Source organism: Cetorhinus maximus, chromosome 2, assembly GCF_964194155.1.
Source record: "Cetorhinus maximus chromosome 2, sCetMax3.hap1.1, whole genome shotgun sequence".
Taxonomy (NCBI): Eukaryota; Metazoa; Chordata; class Chondrichthyes; order Lamniformes; family Cetorhinidae; genus Cetorhinus; species Cetorhinus maximus.
In genome coordinates this window covers 120,739,500-120,752,793 of record NC_135880.1, presented here as the reverse complement: position 1 = coordinate 120,752,793, position 13,294 = coordinate 120,739,500, and the positions used below count along the sequence as shown (strand labels likewise).

Below are 13,294 nucleotides of genomic sequence, written 5' to 3'. Positions count from 1 at the left end.
TTTATTTTATTAATAAATGTTTAATCTAGTTTTCTAAAAAAACCTCTAAGACTCGGTGGTCTTATTACTACTGAATTCAAGACATGCATCTTGAAATAAAAATACAAATTGCAAAACAGTTGGGGCAGCTGTTTCAAGTTTCCCTCTGGGATTTGAGCAGCTCAGCATTTACCACCCACTGTGCCTCAACAACCTGTTGAAGGTGAGGTGCATGCTGGCTGCGGCAGGTGGTGGAGCAGATACTATGAGCAGAAGAGGGAATGAAAATGATACAATAAGCCGTGCCCCAAGGCTCTCTAATGCAGCATTGGTGGTGGTGGGGCAGGAAGTGGCCACAAGGCCGTCTTCTTTCATGGACAGCAGTGGCAGTAGATAACCATTATGATCAATGTCACCAGTCTGCCTCCAAGAACCTGGGTACAGTGCTGTAAAAAGTTCAACGACCTCATACAAATTGTTAGCGGCTCCATTTTCAAATGCTATATTCTTATAAATAAACCATTAGCTTCAGACACTGCTCAATTCACCAATCCTCACCCTTCACTTGCTCTCCAACAATTACTATTAGAAACAACATTCATTGTTTCACCTCACCCTTACACACTTATCCCTGCTGCAAGCCTCAGATCAGACCTCACAGCTTGCACACACTGCCAGATATTCAACTGTGGCAGGCACATTGTCCAAACACATCACAGCAGGCTCACTGACACACTTCCCTCTTGCTGGGCAAGGTGGCTGATAACTGGAGACAGCAGCAGCTAACCAGAAATAGAAATACAGGGCTGCATCCCTCACCCCTATGCTTGCAAACATTGGTCCGGCCAAGAATGAGGTTGTGGTCAGCAGCAGGTCTGAAATCAGAGAGGATGATGCTATGTTCCCTCTGAATCCGTCTTCTCACATCCCACTTCCTCCTCATCCCACAATCTCTTCTAATTTACATGTTGCAGATGGTGCAAGCTTGCACCTCTTGCTTTTCCCCCTTCACTGTCCCCAACCTTTTACTTACTCAAGAACTGCCTCATGATGAAGCACTGATGTGGGAACTTTAAGCTCAAGAGGAGCAAGAGAATGATGAAGAAACTCCATCACTCAATCTCACATACGCAGTCACCAGCTCAGATATTGACACTTTTTGAACTTTAGAGGGTAGCAAAGAGGTGAGATCTGCAGATGGTAAGTCACTGAGCATGAGTGGGCTGCAGGCAGGGCAGGGGGAAAAGATAGTGCAGGTGCCAGCTCCCTGCAGGGCAAGGTCACACACAGGTTCTCCTGCAGGAGATTCAGATGGGGACATGATCTTAATGAATGGCAACGCAGGCTTGAAGGGCTGAATGGCCTACTCCTAATTCGTATGTTCGTATGTACTTCACTAGGGTGACATGCAGAAGAAGGCTGATGGGCATGTGCACAGAAATGCTTGGTGCACTGTCAGGCCTACCAGAAAGCCTGCTGATACTGTCAAGGAGCATGGAGGAGTATGGCTTAAATGTGGCAGAGGGCTTTGCACACAGCTTAGAGTCTATCCTTTTCAGAGCTGGAAGTGATGGCTAACTCCATGACGTCATTGCAAACCCAACTACGATGCAGTATCTGATGGCCGATGTCTCAGAATTGGGATTGTGTTCAGGGGAACCAAAGTCAAATGAGGCGATCAAGTGCAGCCAGAACAGGAATGTGCCAGTCCCCTCCTCAATTCCTCCTCCTCCCCTCTTAAGCTGGTCGCCTTGTCCCTGGTGGCAGTGGCTGTACCCTCATAATGGCCAGGTCATGGAGGATACAGCGGACCACTATGAATTGGGGCACACAATCTAGTGAGTTGTGCGGAGTTCCTCCACAGGGTCCAGACAATGGAACTGTTGCTTCAGAACCTCAAAGGTCTGCTCTTTGATGTTTCATGTGACAGCATGACTCTCATTGTATCCATGCTGGCTACATATCGTTGGGTTATAAGAACATAAGAAATAGAAGGAGGAGGCCATATGGCCCCTCAAGCATGCTCCGCCATTCAATCACATCATGGTTGATCTGACTGTGGCCTTAATTCCACTTTCCTGCCTGCCCACCATATTCCTCAATTCCCCTGTACATCGAAAATCTGTCTCACATAGCCTTGAATATATTCAACGATCCAGTCTCTACTGTTCTCTGGGGTAGAGAATTCCAAAAATTATTGACAGTCAGGGAAGAAATTTCTCCTCATCTCTGTCTTAAATGGGAGATCCCTTATTTTGAAACCGTGCCCCCTAGTTCTAGATTCCCCATGAGAGGAAACATCCTCTCAGCATCTACCCTGTTCAGCCCCTTCAGAAACTTACATGCTTCAATAGGCTGCAGAGTAGAATCACAAGCCATGTGTAAAGGATAGCCCTCTCTACCCAGCAGACACCCTGAAAGGCAGAAGGAACAGTGCACTGCTGCCGAATGAAAGAATCATGACTGCTGCCAGGATAGGGGTCATTCATCTGCATATTGTCATGGTCATAAACAAACTGCACATTTAGCAAACAGTAATCTCTGTGGTTGCTGTACATCTCACATTGATGTAGTGCCCACAAAGCTATATGTAGGCACGTTGACCAGCTAAAAGGCAGAATGGGCGCCACCTGGAGTCTTGGCAGGAGTCATGGCCTTGGTACTTTGAAGATAAGAAGCCTTACTATTTAATAAAATTATTTAAATATAAACCTGTTACAAAAGGGAACACTGAGACATTTTTACTTTCTTTTTGAGAGGGTCACAAGCTGATAAATGCCACAACCACATTCTCTCCTTCCACCCCTCTTCCTGCAGAATCTGGTACCTCTCACACAACTTCTGGCCTGCAGTGAAACAAGGTGAACAAATATTGATATGTGTAGCACTTACTACTTTATGCAAACGAAGGGACCTTTCCCTGCACACTTTAATATAGTTAGCAGTGGACGTCCTGGGCAGGAGCACTTTGGCACTTATGCGGGGATGCACGCTCCACTCCCAGGGGATTTATGAGCCCGAGTACTTTCAGTGGAGCATTTCTACAAGAATACACGTGTCCACGTACTTACCCTCTAAGATGACAGTGATGGGGTTAGGCCTAAATCCTTCACCCCCTGGGCAAAGTGTCTTGTATTCAGCTGTGAAAATAAATAGCACAGGCATTCAAAGTTGTTATTTGGGTAAATGGATAAAGTGAACCCTGTATAACTTTCTGTATCAATACTTTAAATGTAATTCAAGCATAGTGTTCTAGGACACACTAGATCAAAGTATTCTGCTTAATTTTCATGAATCCAAAGTTGGATTTAGAAGGGTTGAAATCATTCCATAGTCACAACAAATTAGTTTTATACAAAAATAACTGAGTGCTTTTTTTAACATAAGTGTTCAATGGGTTTACACATTTATTAGGTAGCAGATAAAGAAATTTCAAACATGTGTTAATATGGTCATTACGTGTCAATATGCTCACTACTAATATTGCACAATGTGTTTTCAACTCCACAGAGTCAGACTGAATCAATTGTTTAATAATGATGTACTTTGGTATCTGATGAGAATGTGAAACCTCAAACAGCCATTTGATTGCATGGCTAATTCTAACATTACCGCACTCTGGAGTTTGACTTTGAATTAATTCAGACTTTTGGTAACAAATCTAAAGATGCATTTATCAAGTTACTTTATTTCCAGTTCATATATTTCTATCTGGCCCTCTGTAGATGAAGCAAAGCACATCACCAACATTGCAAGTTCAAATGAGAGTCCTGAGCTCTCACTTGTTGGAAGCATGTCCGCTAGCACCATCTTCTCAGGGGCAGTCTTCTAATTGGCCACCTCCGTGTTTGCCATCCAATTAAGGATGAAAGGCAGAGTCTCAATGTTGCCTCGCAATCTGCTGAGCCAGGTTCACCAGGCATGTGGCAGAGGGCTCATCCACCACTTGTAAAATGCCAATGTGATGGAAAGGGGCCCTTAATTGGTCACTTGGACAGGCAGACTGTCCTTCACCTTCCTGGTCCCTGGTAAAATTCCATGGCAGTGGCAAAAAACAGCACTCCAATCCCTGCCTTCCCTTCCCATTTTACGGCCACCCACCCTGCCTCCCAGCCCATCCCTAGAGGAGAGATAAAATCGAGCCCTGTGGGTCATTGACCACTTTCTTGCCCAATTGCTTAACCGGTTTATATTCCTTTGCACCTTCTTTGCATACTCATCTCAGCTGCACATAGTACTCTAACAGCTGGATTTTACATGGTGCTGCGGGCCTCCCACACAGTTAAAAAGTCAGTGGGAGGGGGAGATGAGGGAAGCCTGCCCATGTTTCTGATATCTGCCCCCGGCAATTTAACTCTGGAAGCAGCATTATTTCTTTCAAAGTGAGACTACCGAGGAATCCCAACCCCCTACCCTTAGAGAGCTGCAGGCCAATCAGATGCTGTAGTCCCAGCAGCTCCAGACTGGTGCGGTGGCCACTGCTGGGACTACAGATAGTGCCACCGCGCTGAAGAGTCCAGTTAAGTCCGGAATTGGGGTCTTGATGAGGTGTGTGAAGGAGGTGGAGGCGCGGGTTCAAGAGGCCAGGCTGGGAGGGCGTTGGTGGAATGACCTGATGGGGGCTGCCTCCAAAAGGCCAGGGGGCTCAAGAGGAAGCACAAACCAGCCCCCCAGCCCCCCATTTGCCTGACAGCAGTCCGCACAGCTAAAGCTGCCGGGCTTCCTGCATGGTGTGGACCTCCCCCTCGTGAAGGTAAAATTCCGCTGGCAGCAGGAAGAGGCCTTTAAGTGGCCATTAATTGGTCACATAAGGGCCTCAATAGGCCCAAGGGTGGGCAAGCTGACACCTTCACCGTCCTCATAAAGTTTTAGGCAGGTAAGGGGTAGGCAGGTAGGTGGCGGGCAGTTATGAGCCCCCCAACCTGGCTTCAAACCCATTGACAGGGGAGTGTAAAATCCAGCCCTAAATGTGGGCTAACCAAGGTTCAGTACAGGTTTAGCACAATTTGCCCCTTTTTCAATTCTATCCCGCTAGAGATAAAGCCTAGTGCTTGGTTTACTTTTTTTTAAATGCCTAGCTAACTTGTAGCGGAACTTTTAGTGATGGATGTATTTGTGCTCCAAGGGCAGAATTTGATCGGACCCGACCCCATTGGGCGTAAAATTGCGCGAGATGACATCGGGCGAGCATCCCAATGTCATCATGTACTCACGCAATATTTTGCTCGGTGGGCATGCGCAAAGTCAGAAGCGTGCCCACTGACAATTAAGTGGGCAATTAAGCCCATTAACGGTGCAATTGCCTGCGACTTTTCGTGGCCCGTCCGACTTAAAGTTGGAGGACGGGCTAATCGGTTGACGGCCTTTACATTTTTCATCAAACCTCATCCAAGGGCGGGATGAAATCTCCATTATGAAAGAAAATAAAAATAAATATCTGTGGACAGCATTTTTATGAGTTATGCTTTCAGGTGCTTGATTGTGATTCTTGGGCATTTTGTTTGCAGCTATTTACACCTTTATTTAATTATTTGCAGGTCTGCGGCTACCTGAGGCAGCTGTCTGCCTTCAGGGAGCTCTCTCGGAGCGCTCACCCATGCTCGCGGTGACGTCATCGCCCACCATCTTCCCGCCCCGCACACCAGCTGCGCTGAACTTTTCAGTGGCATTTCACGCTAGCTGGCCAATTAATGGTCAGCCAGTGTGAAATCACAGTTGGGGGCTGATCGTGGTTGGCGGTCTGTTTCCCAGTTATTCCCAGGCCCACCGATCGCCCGAGCCCACCAAGGGTAAAATTCAGACCCAAGTTCCTTTTGTTCATTTACCCAACCTAGACTTACATCTTCCAAGTAATAAGTGACCTCTATATTCCTCCTCCCAAAATGTATTACGTCATATTTATTTGTATTGATCTTCATTTGCTAATTATTTGCCCATTCTGCGAGTTTATTGATGTCCTCCTGTAATTTGTTGCAGGCCTCCTCAGTATTGACTATCAGCCAACCCGTCAAATTTGGTATCCTCTGCAAATTTAGAAATAGTGCTTTTGATTTCAAAGTCCAAATTGTTAATGTAAATTGTGAACAGCAGTGACCCCAGTACTGATCCTTGCGGAACACTAATTCCCACCTTATGCCACTCTGCTTTCTGACTTGAAGTCATCCAGCAATCCATTCTGCCACTGCCTCCTGACTCTGCTTTTTCTGACCATATTCATTAATTTATTATGGGGCACCTTATCAAAGGCCTTTTGGAAATCCAGATAAATCACACCATCTACTCTCTCTTACCTTCTCAAAATATTCAATAAGCCTTCTGTTATGTTCGTTATGTTCTTCTAATGCGAAGACAGATACAAATTATTTGTTGAATTTCACTGCTATTTCCTTATTCCCCATCATAATTTCTCTTCTCCCTGCGTCTGAGGGACCCACGCTTATTTTCTGACTGTTTATCCACAAAGTGCATTAGAAAAGAGTATACATACTTGTATTGACATCAGGACAGATTTCACAAGGGTTACCCCAGGCACTTCCCAGAGAGCAACAACAAGAGGCACGAGTGACACCAACCCCAATGTCGACACTGCAGGACAAGCCTCCATCACCTCGCTGGCCATATTCCAAGAAGCAGTTCCCAACACGAGTATCTACGGCAAACAAATAGAAGAATAACATTGGAAAAACTTTTACATCAAGTAAAATAATCTGATTCTTGTTCAAATACACATTATATGGTAAATTTTGCCAGGCAGGGCTCTTGGCGCGGGTTTTCACTTCATAGTGGTAGAGGCTGGGTAACCAGTCAAAGAGGTCTGTATATCTGATTTATTTGTGTTCACAAACTTTGGCTCATTAAAATTAATCACCGTAGAAATGGAAGCACTGTGAAACCACTACATCAATTCCCTGATTTTTTTCCAAGGCATTCAGAGCTAAATGTGAACAGTTTCTCCAAGTAACAGATGTTATTTTAGAAAATGTAACAGTCATTAGTTAAAACAACAATTATGAGATGAATTGCAGCGATGTGACTCAGACTCGGACTATCCAGTGAAGAGCTACAATTAATGAACAATGATACAACAAAACTGACTATTTGTAATACCGCAATTTTTGAACATGAGCAATTTGAACAATTTAATTATAATATTTCTCTTGTGCAGACGATAAAAATATTAAAGCCATGTTTCAGAAAAAACAATAACTGCATCATGTTGCCATAATTACTATACTGTACTTGTTCCCACAGCATTAATTGCAATTGTTTGCACATGAACAAACTTATGGCACTGCTGCAGGTGACTGCTTCTAGTAAGAAAATGCCTCAAATGCACTTGGAATTTTATGTTAAAGGACTATACATTTATAAGGACCGTTCTGCAATTCTAACCGTTACTACTGTACTTGTGCAGTTAATAACGACTGTTGGCCACCTTTTGTTGCACCATTTAATGCCAGTTGGACTCATTCTATCACCCATTTGGTAAAAGTAGTGTGTCCTGAGCCACACAGACTAGAAGAGTCTAATTTTAATTCTCTAAATTGTGCTCATTTGTCAGATCTCAGCTATGGTGGCAAGAAGAGTGATTAGAATTGACCTCAGTGCCCCAAGGTCAGGGAAGAGAAAACTGACCAGCAAACATATTTCTGATCATTAATTTGTATGATATGTGTTGAAAAGAGTACCCTTACGTACAATCATGAGGACAGGATATGACCCTGCTATAATGCTCCTAAAGTCAATTAAGTTATTTACATTTACTGTTAAGAGTCACACCCTGAGAATAGCAATTTGGGCAAGGCACTGGGAAATTACATTAAACTATAATGTATCATAAGAGAGATTTCTTTCCAGAGTAGAGGGAGAACAATTTAGGCAGAAAAGTAGGAAAATAGGAGTCATCATGATGGGGAAATTTCTCGGAACTGTTCCCATTTTGTTGAGGTTGCTTTACCAAAAGTGTAGTGGATCCTCGATCATGCAATTCCATTGAGTTCCTGCAGTGAAACAAAACTGGAATAGCTCTGAGGAATTTCCTGACCCAGGAAATGCTGTCCCAGTGACATGAGAGGATTGTGGATGAAACTTGTCATTCATGAGGGCACTGAATTGGGAATTTTAGTTAAAATTTAATGGGATATTTATAGGTAACTGAGAAACTGCCATGAATGTATCTCACTCCTTGATATTTAGAATTGAGAAAAATATTAAACAGAACAGATTTGTTTTCAAACAATGTTAGTTTTTTTTTAGGAAAATTTTAGAATTTTTTGCTCTTTATTTAGGGATAGCTGAATGTCACAGTCCTGAATGACTCTTGCAGAAGGATATTTGTGCCATTATTTCTGGAATTCTTTCAGGAAGTTATTTTAAGTAGATTACAACAAATTTCCATAAACAGGAAGTATAAATGTACTATACGTTGACAATAACTGGTCCTCAAGCTTTCATACATGGTTGCATAAAATAATGACTCACCAACACAACCAATTCCTGTTGGATTAAGCTCAAAATCAGCAGGACAGTTGCACAGGTAATCACCCGGTGTATTGACACATAATCCATTGATACAGTTGACTGGATCAGCACACTCATTGACATCTGCAAATTAAAAACAGAATGTTTCACCTTAGCTCCTTGTAGGCATTGTAAGACAAAGCATTTCCTGTTTCAATAATTACTGTAGGTAAGTGGGCAATAATACAGTCAAATCCCCTTAAGGCAATCTTCAAAGGCTTAAAAATAAATATGGTTATCTACCATCTCTAACTAGATTTCAAGGAATTGTCGAGAGGTTTAAACAAAGACCAATTCACATTTGAACTCTAATAGCTCCATTACAGCTTCACTTCAGAACTGCTGAGAGAAGGTTCTCAGGTCCAAAGAGTTAACAAAATGGGGTGAAATTTCCCTTTCAGGAAAATAGCAGATGAATGTCTATTTAATTTGTGATTAAAAATTTGTTACTAAGTTTGTATTCTCAGAAACCAAGCGTTCTGCCTCTTCGTTCAGGGGAAGTGATGGCGTAGTGGTATTGTTGCTGGACTAGTAATCCAGAGACCCAGGGTAATGCTCTGGGGATCCGGGTTCAAATCCTGCCACAGCAAATGGTGGAATTTGAGTTCAATAAAATCTGGAATTAAAAGTCTAATGATGAACAAGGGTCGATTGTTGTAAAGACCCATCTGGCTTACTAATGAAAGGAAATCTGCTGCCCTTACCTGGGGGTCTTGCCTACACATGACTCCAGACCTGCAATGTGGTTGACTCTTTCATGCCCTCTGAAATGGCCTAGCAAGCCACTCAGTTCTAACAAACTGCTACAAAGTCACAAAAAAGGAATGAAACCGGACGGACCACTAGGCATTGACCTAGGCACCGGAAACGACAATGGCAATCTCAGTCCTGTCGACCCTGCAAAGTCCTTCTTACGAACATCTGGGGGCTAGTGGAGAGCTGTCTCACAGACTAGTCAAGTGACAGCTTGACATACTCATCCTCATGGAATCATACCTTACAGAGAATGTCCCAGACACCAGACACCACCATCCCTGGGTATGTCCAGGCCCAGCAGAGGTGGCACAGTGGTATACAGTCGGGGGGAGGGAGTTGCCCTGGGAGTCCTCAACATTGACTCCGGACCCCATGAAGTCTCATGGCATCAGGTCAAGCATGGGCAGAGAAACCTCCCATGTACCACCCTCCCTCAGCTGATGAATCAGTGCTCCTCCATGTTGAACACCATTTGGAGGAAGCGCTGAGGGTGGCAGGGGCACAGTGTGTACTCTGGGTGGGGGACTTTAATGTCCATCACCAAGAGTGGCACCACTATTGGCCGAGCTGGCCGAGTCCTAAATGACACAGTTGCTAGACTGGGTCTGCAGCAGGTGGTGAGGGAACCAACAAGAGGGAAAAGCATACTTGACCTCATCCTCACAAACCTGCCTGCCGCAGATGCATCTGTCCATGACAGTATTGGTAGGAGTGACCACCGCACAGTCATTGTTGAGAGGAAGTCCTGCCTTCACATTGAGGATACTCTCCATCGTGTTTTGTGGCACTACCACCGTGCTAAATGGGATAAATTTCAAACAGATCTAGCAACTCAAGACTGGGCAACCATGAGGCGCTGTGGGCCATCAGCAGCAGCAGAATTATACTCAAACACAATCTGTAACCTCATGGCATATCCCACACTCTACCATTACCATCAAGCCTGGGGATCAGCCCTGGTTCAATGATGAGTGCAGGAGGACATGCCAGGAGCAGCAACAGGAATACCTAAAAATGAGAGGTCAACCTGGTGAAGCTATAACACAGGATTACTTGCGTGCCAAACAGCATAAGCAGCAAATGATAGACAGGGCTAAGTGATCCCAAAAACAATGGATCAGATCTAAGCTTTGCAGTCCTGCCAAATCCAGTCGTGAATGGTGGTGGACAATCAAACAACTGGAGGAGGAGGCTCCACAAATATCCTCATCCTCAATGATGAGAGGCCCAGCACATCAGTGCTAAAGACAAGGCTGAAGAATTTGCTACAATCTTCAGCCAGAAGTGCTGAGTGGATAATCCATCTAGGCTTCCTCCGGAGATCCCCAGCATCAGAGGTGCCAGTCTTCAGCCAATTCGATTCACTCCACATGATATCAAGAAACGGCTGAAGGCACTGGATACTGAAAAGGCTATGGGCCCTGACAATATTCTGGCAATAGGACTGAAGACTTGTGCTCCTGAACTTGCTGTGGCCCTAGCCAAGTTGTTCCAATACAGCTACAACACTACCATCAAACCGACTATGTGGAAAATTGCCCAGGTATGTCCTGTACGCAAAAAGCAGGATAAATCCAACCCGGCCAATTACCACTGCATCAGTCTCTTCTCCATCATCAGTAAAGTAATGGAAGGTCATCAACAGTGCTATCAAGTGGCACTTGCTTAGCAATAACCTGCTCACTGACACCCAGTTTGGGTTCCACCAGGGCCACTCAGCTTCCGGCCTCATTACAGCCTTGATTCAAACATGGACAAAAGAGCCAAGGTGAGGTGAGAGTGACTGCCCTTGACATCAAGGCTGCACTTGACAGAGTGTGGCATCAAGGAGCCCTAGCAAAACTGGAGTCAATAGGAATCATGGGGAAAACTCTCCACTGGTTGGAGTCATATCTAGCACAAAGGAAGATGGTTGTCGTTGTTGGAGGTCAGTCATCTCAGCTCCAGGACATCACCACAGGAGTTCCTCAGAGTAATGTCCTCAGCCAACCATCTTCAGCTACTTCATCAGTGACCTTCCTTCCATCATAAGGTCAGAATTGGGGATGTTCACTGATGATTGCACACTGTTCAGCACCATTCGCAACTCCTCAGACACTCAAGCAGTCCATGACCAAATGAAGCAAGACCTGGACAATATCCAGGCTTGGGCTGACAAGTGGCAAGTAACATTCACGCCACACAAGTGTCAGGCAATGACCATCTCCAACAAGAGAGAATCCAACCATTGCCCCTTGATGTTCAATGACATTTCCATCACTGAAACCCCGACTATCAACATCCTGGGGGTTACCATTGACCAGAAACTGAACTGGACTATTCATATAAATAGTGTGGCTACAACAGCAGGTCAGAGGCTAGGAATCGTGCGACGAGTAACCCACCTCCTGACTCCCCAAAGCCTGTCCACTATCTACAAGGCACAAATCAGGAGTGTGATGGAATATTCCCCACAAGGTGAGTGCAGCTCCTACAACAGTGAAGAAGCTGGACATCATCCAGGAAAAAGCAGCCCGCTTGATTGGCACCACATCCACAAATGTTCGCTCCCTCCACCACTGATGCACAGTAGCAGCAGTGTGTACCTTCTACAAGGTGCATTTCAGGAATTCACCAAGGCTCCTTCGAGAGTACCTTCCAAACCCCTGACCACTACTATCTAGAAGGACAAGGGCAGAAGATAAATGGGAACACCACCACCTGGAAGGTCCCCTCCAAGTCATTCACCATCCTGACTTGGAAATATATCGCCTTTCCTTCACTGTCACTGGGTCAAAATCCTGGAACTCCCTTCCTAACAGCACTGTGGGTGTATCTGCACCATATGGACTGCAGCGATTCAAGAAGGCAGCTCACCACCACCTCCTCAAGGGCAACTAGGGATGGGCAATAAATGCTGGCCCAGCCAGCGAAGCCCACATCCCGTGAATGAACAGTGTAAAAATAGCAGATTATTAAGTATGGGATAGCAACAATCATTTGCCCTTGTTTTCGTTAAAATAATTTTGTGCTCATTCAAATTCAAATCTTAAAATTGATATGCCAAGCTGAAGGAATTGGATTTTAGGTCAGTGATGTTGTGGCAATGCTTGGACATTCTCCTGCTCTACAAGCAGAGCTGATCAAAGGTTTCCAATGACATTATGTTGAATAAACCCTCAGTCTGACTTCTCTGATGACTAAACTGATAAAGGCTATTAAAACTAATCCAAATTTACTAGAGAGTAGTAGGTTTGATTCTGGCCTTTGTTGTTAGCTGAATCCAGCGAGGGTAGCAGGACAGATGCTCTGATAAACTCAGTGTCTCTGGGTTAGGAAGAAGAAAAAGAGCCAGGGTCCCTAGTCATTGCTCTTCAATGACCCTTGTTAGAAAGAGCTTTGTGTTGGTGTCAGATGAGGGCAGCATCAGGTTTGGCTTTAATGCTATCTTTGCCTCTCGGTAAAACACCCTGCTGGCACTTGCTGTTTAGGATGACTCATGAAGATTAGACAATTTGATTTATGACACCCATCTCTATGTCATCGCTTTTGTGTTGTATGATCACTACAGTGTAAGCTTCCCTCTAGAGCCAAGCGGGAGAAATTATATAGGAACAGAAGCATCCCATAAAGCCCCTTGAGCTTGTTATACCATTCAATTAGACCCTCAACTCCATTTACCTGTCTTTAATCTATATTCTTTGATAATCTTACCCAACAAAATTAAGTCGATTTCCATCAAAAATTTCAACTGACCCTTTTCTGGGTGGGAGGAGGTTGGGGGGGGGTGGGGGGGGTGGGGGGGGGGGCGGCGCCGCCTTTGTGTGGAAAAAGTACTTTCTGATTTCACTCCTAAATGGCATGGCTCTAATTTTTTTTAAGATTGTGTTCCTTTGTTCTGGATTTTCTGGCCAGAGGAAATAATTTCTCTGTTTCTACCATATTGAATCTTTTTATCCTTTTTAACACCCTGATTAGATCACCCCTAATTCTTCAAAAGACATTGGGAATACTAGATGAAGAGGGCACTCAGTTGAGTGTATACCGCCACTGTTAACTG

At 44.5% G+C, this 13,294-nt stretch overlaps 1 protein-coding gene across 1 annotated transcript in view; it reads right to left on the bottom strand.

The window, feature by feature from the left end:
- Positions 1-13,294, bottom strand: part of fbn2 (fibrillin 2) — a 401,654-nt gene that overhangs the window by 111,067 nt on the left and 277,293 nt on the right. The window contains exons 36-38 of the mRNA XM_078568999.1: positions 8,461-8,583; positions 6,467-6,628; positions 3,051-3,119 (exon numbers count right to left, since the gene is read on the bottom strand). Coding sequence (XP_078425125.1) covers positions 3,051-3,119; positions 6,467-6,628; positions 8,461-8,583 — 354 coding nt within the window. The remainder of the gene's footprint in view (positions 1-3,050; positions 3,120-6,466; positions 6,629-8,460; positions 8,584-13,294) is intronic.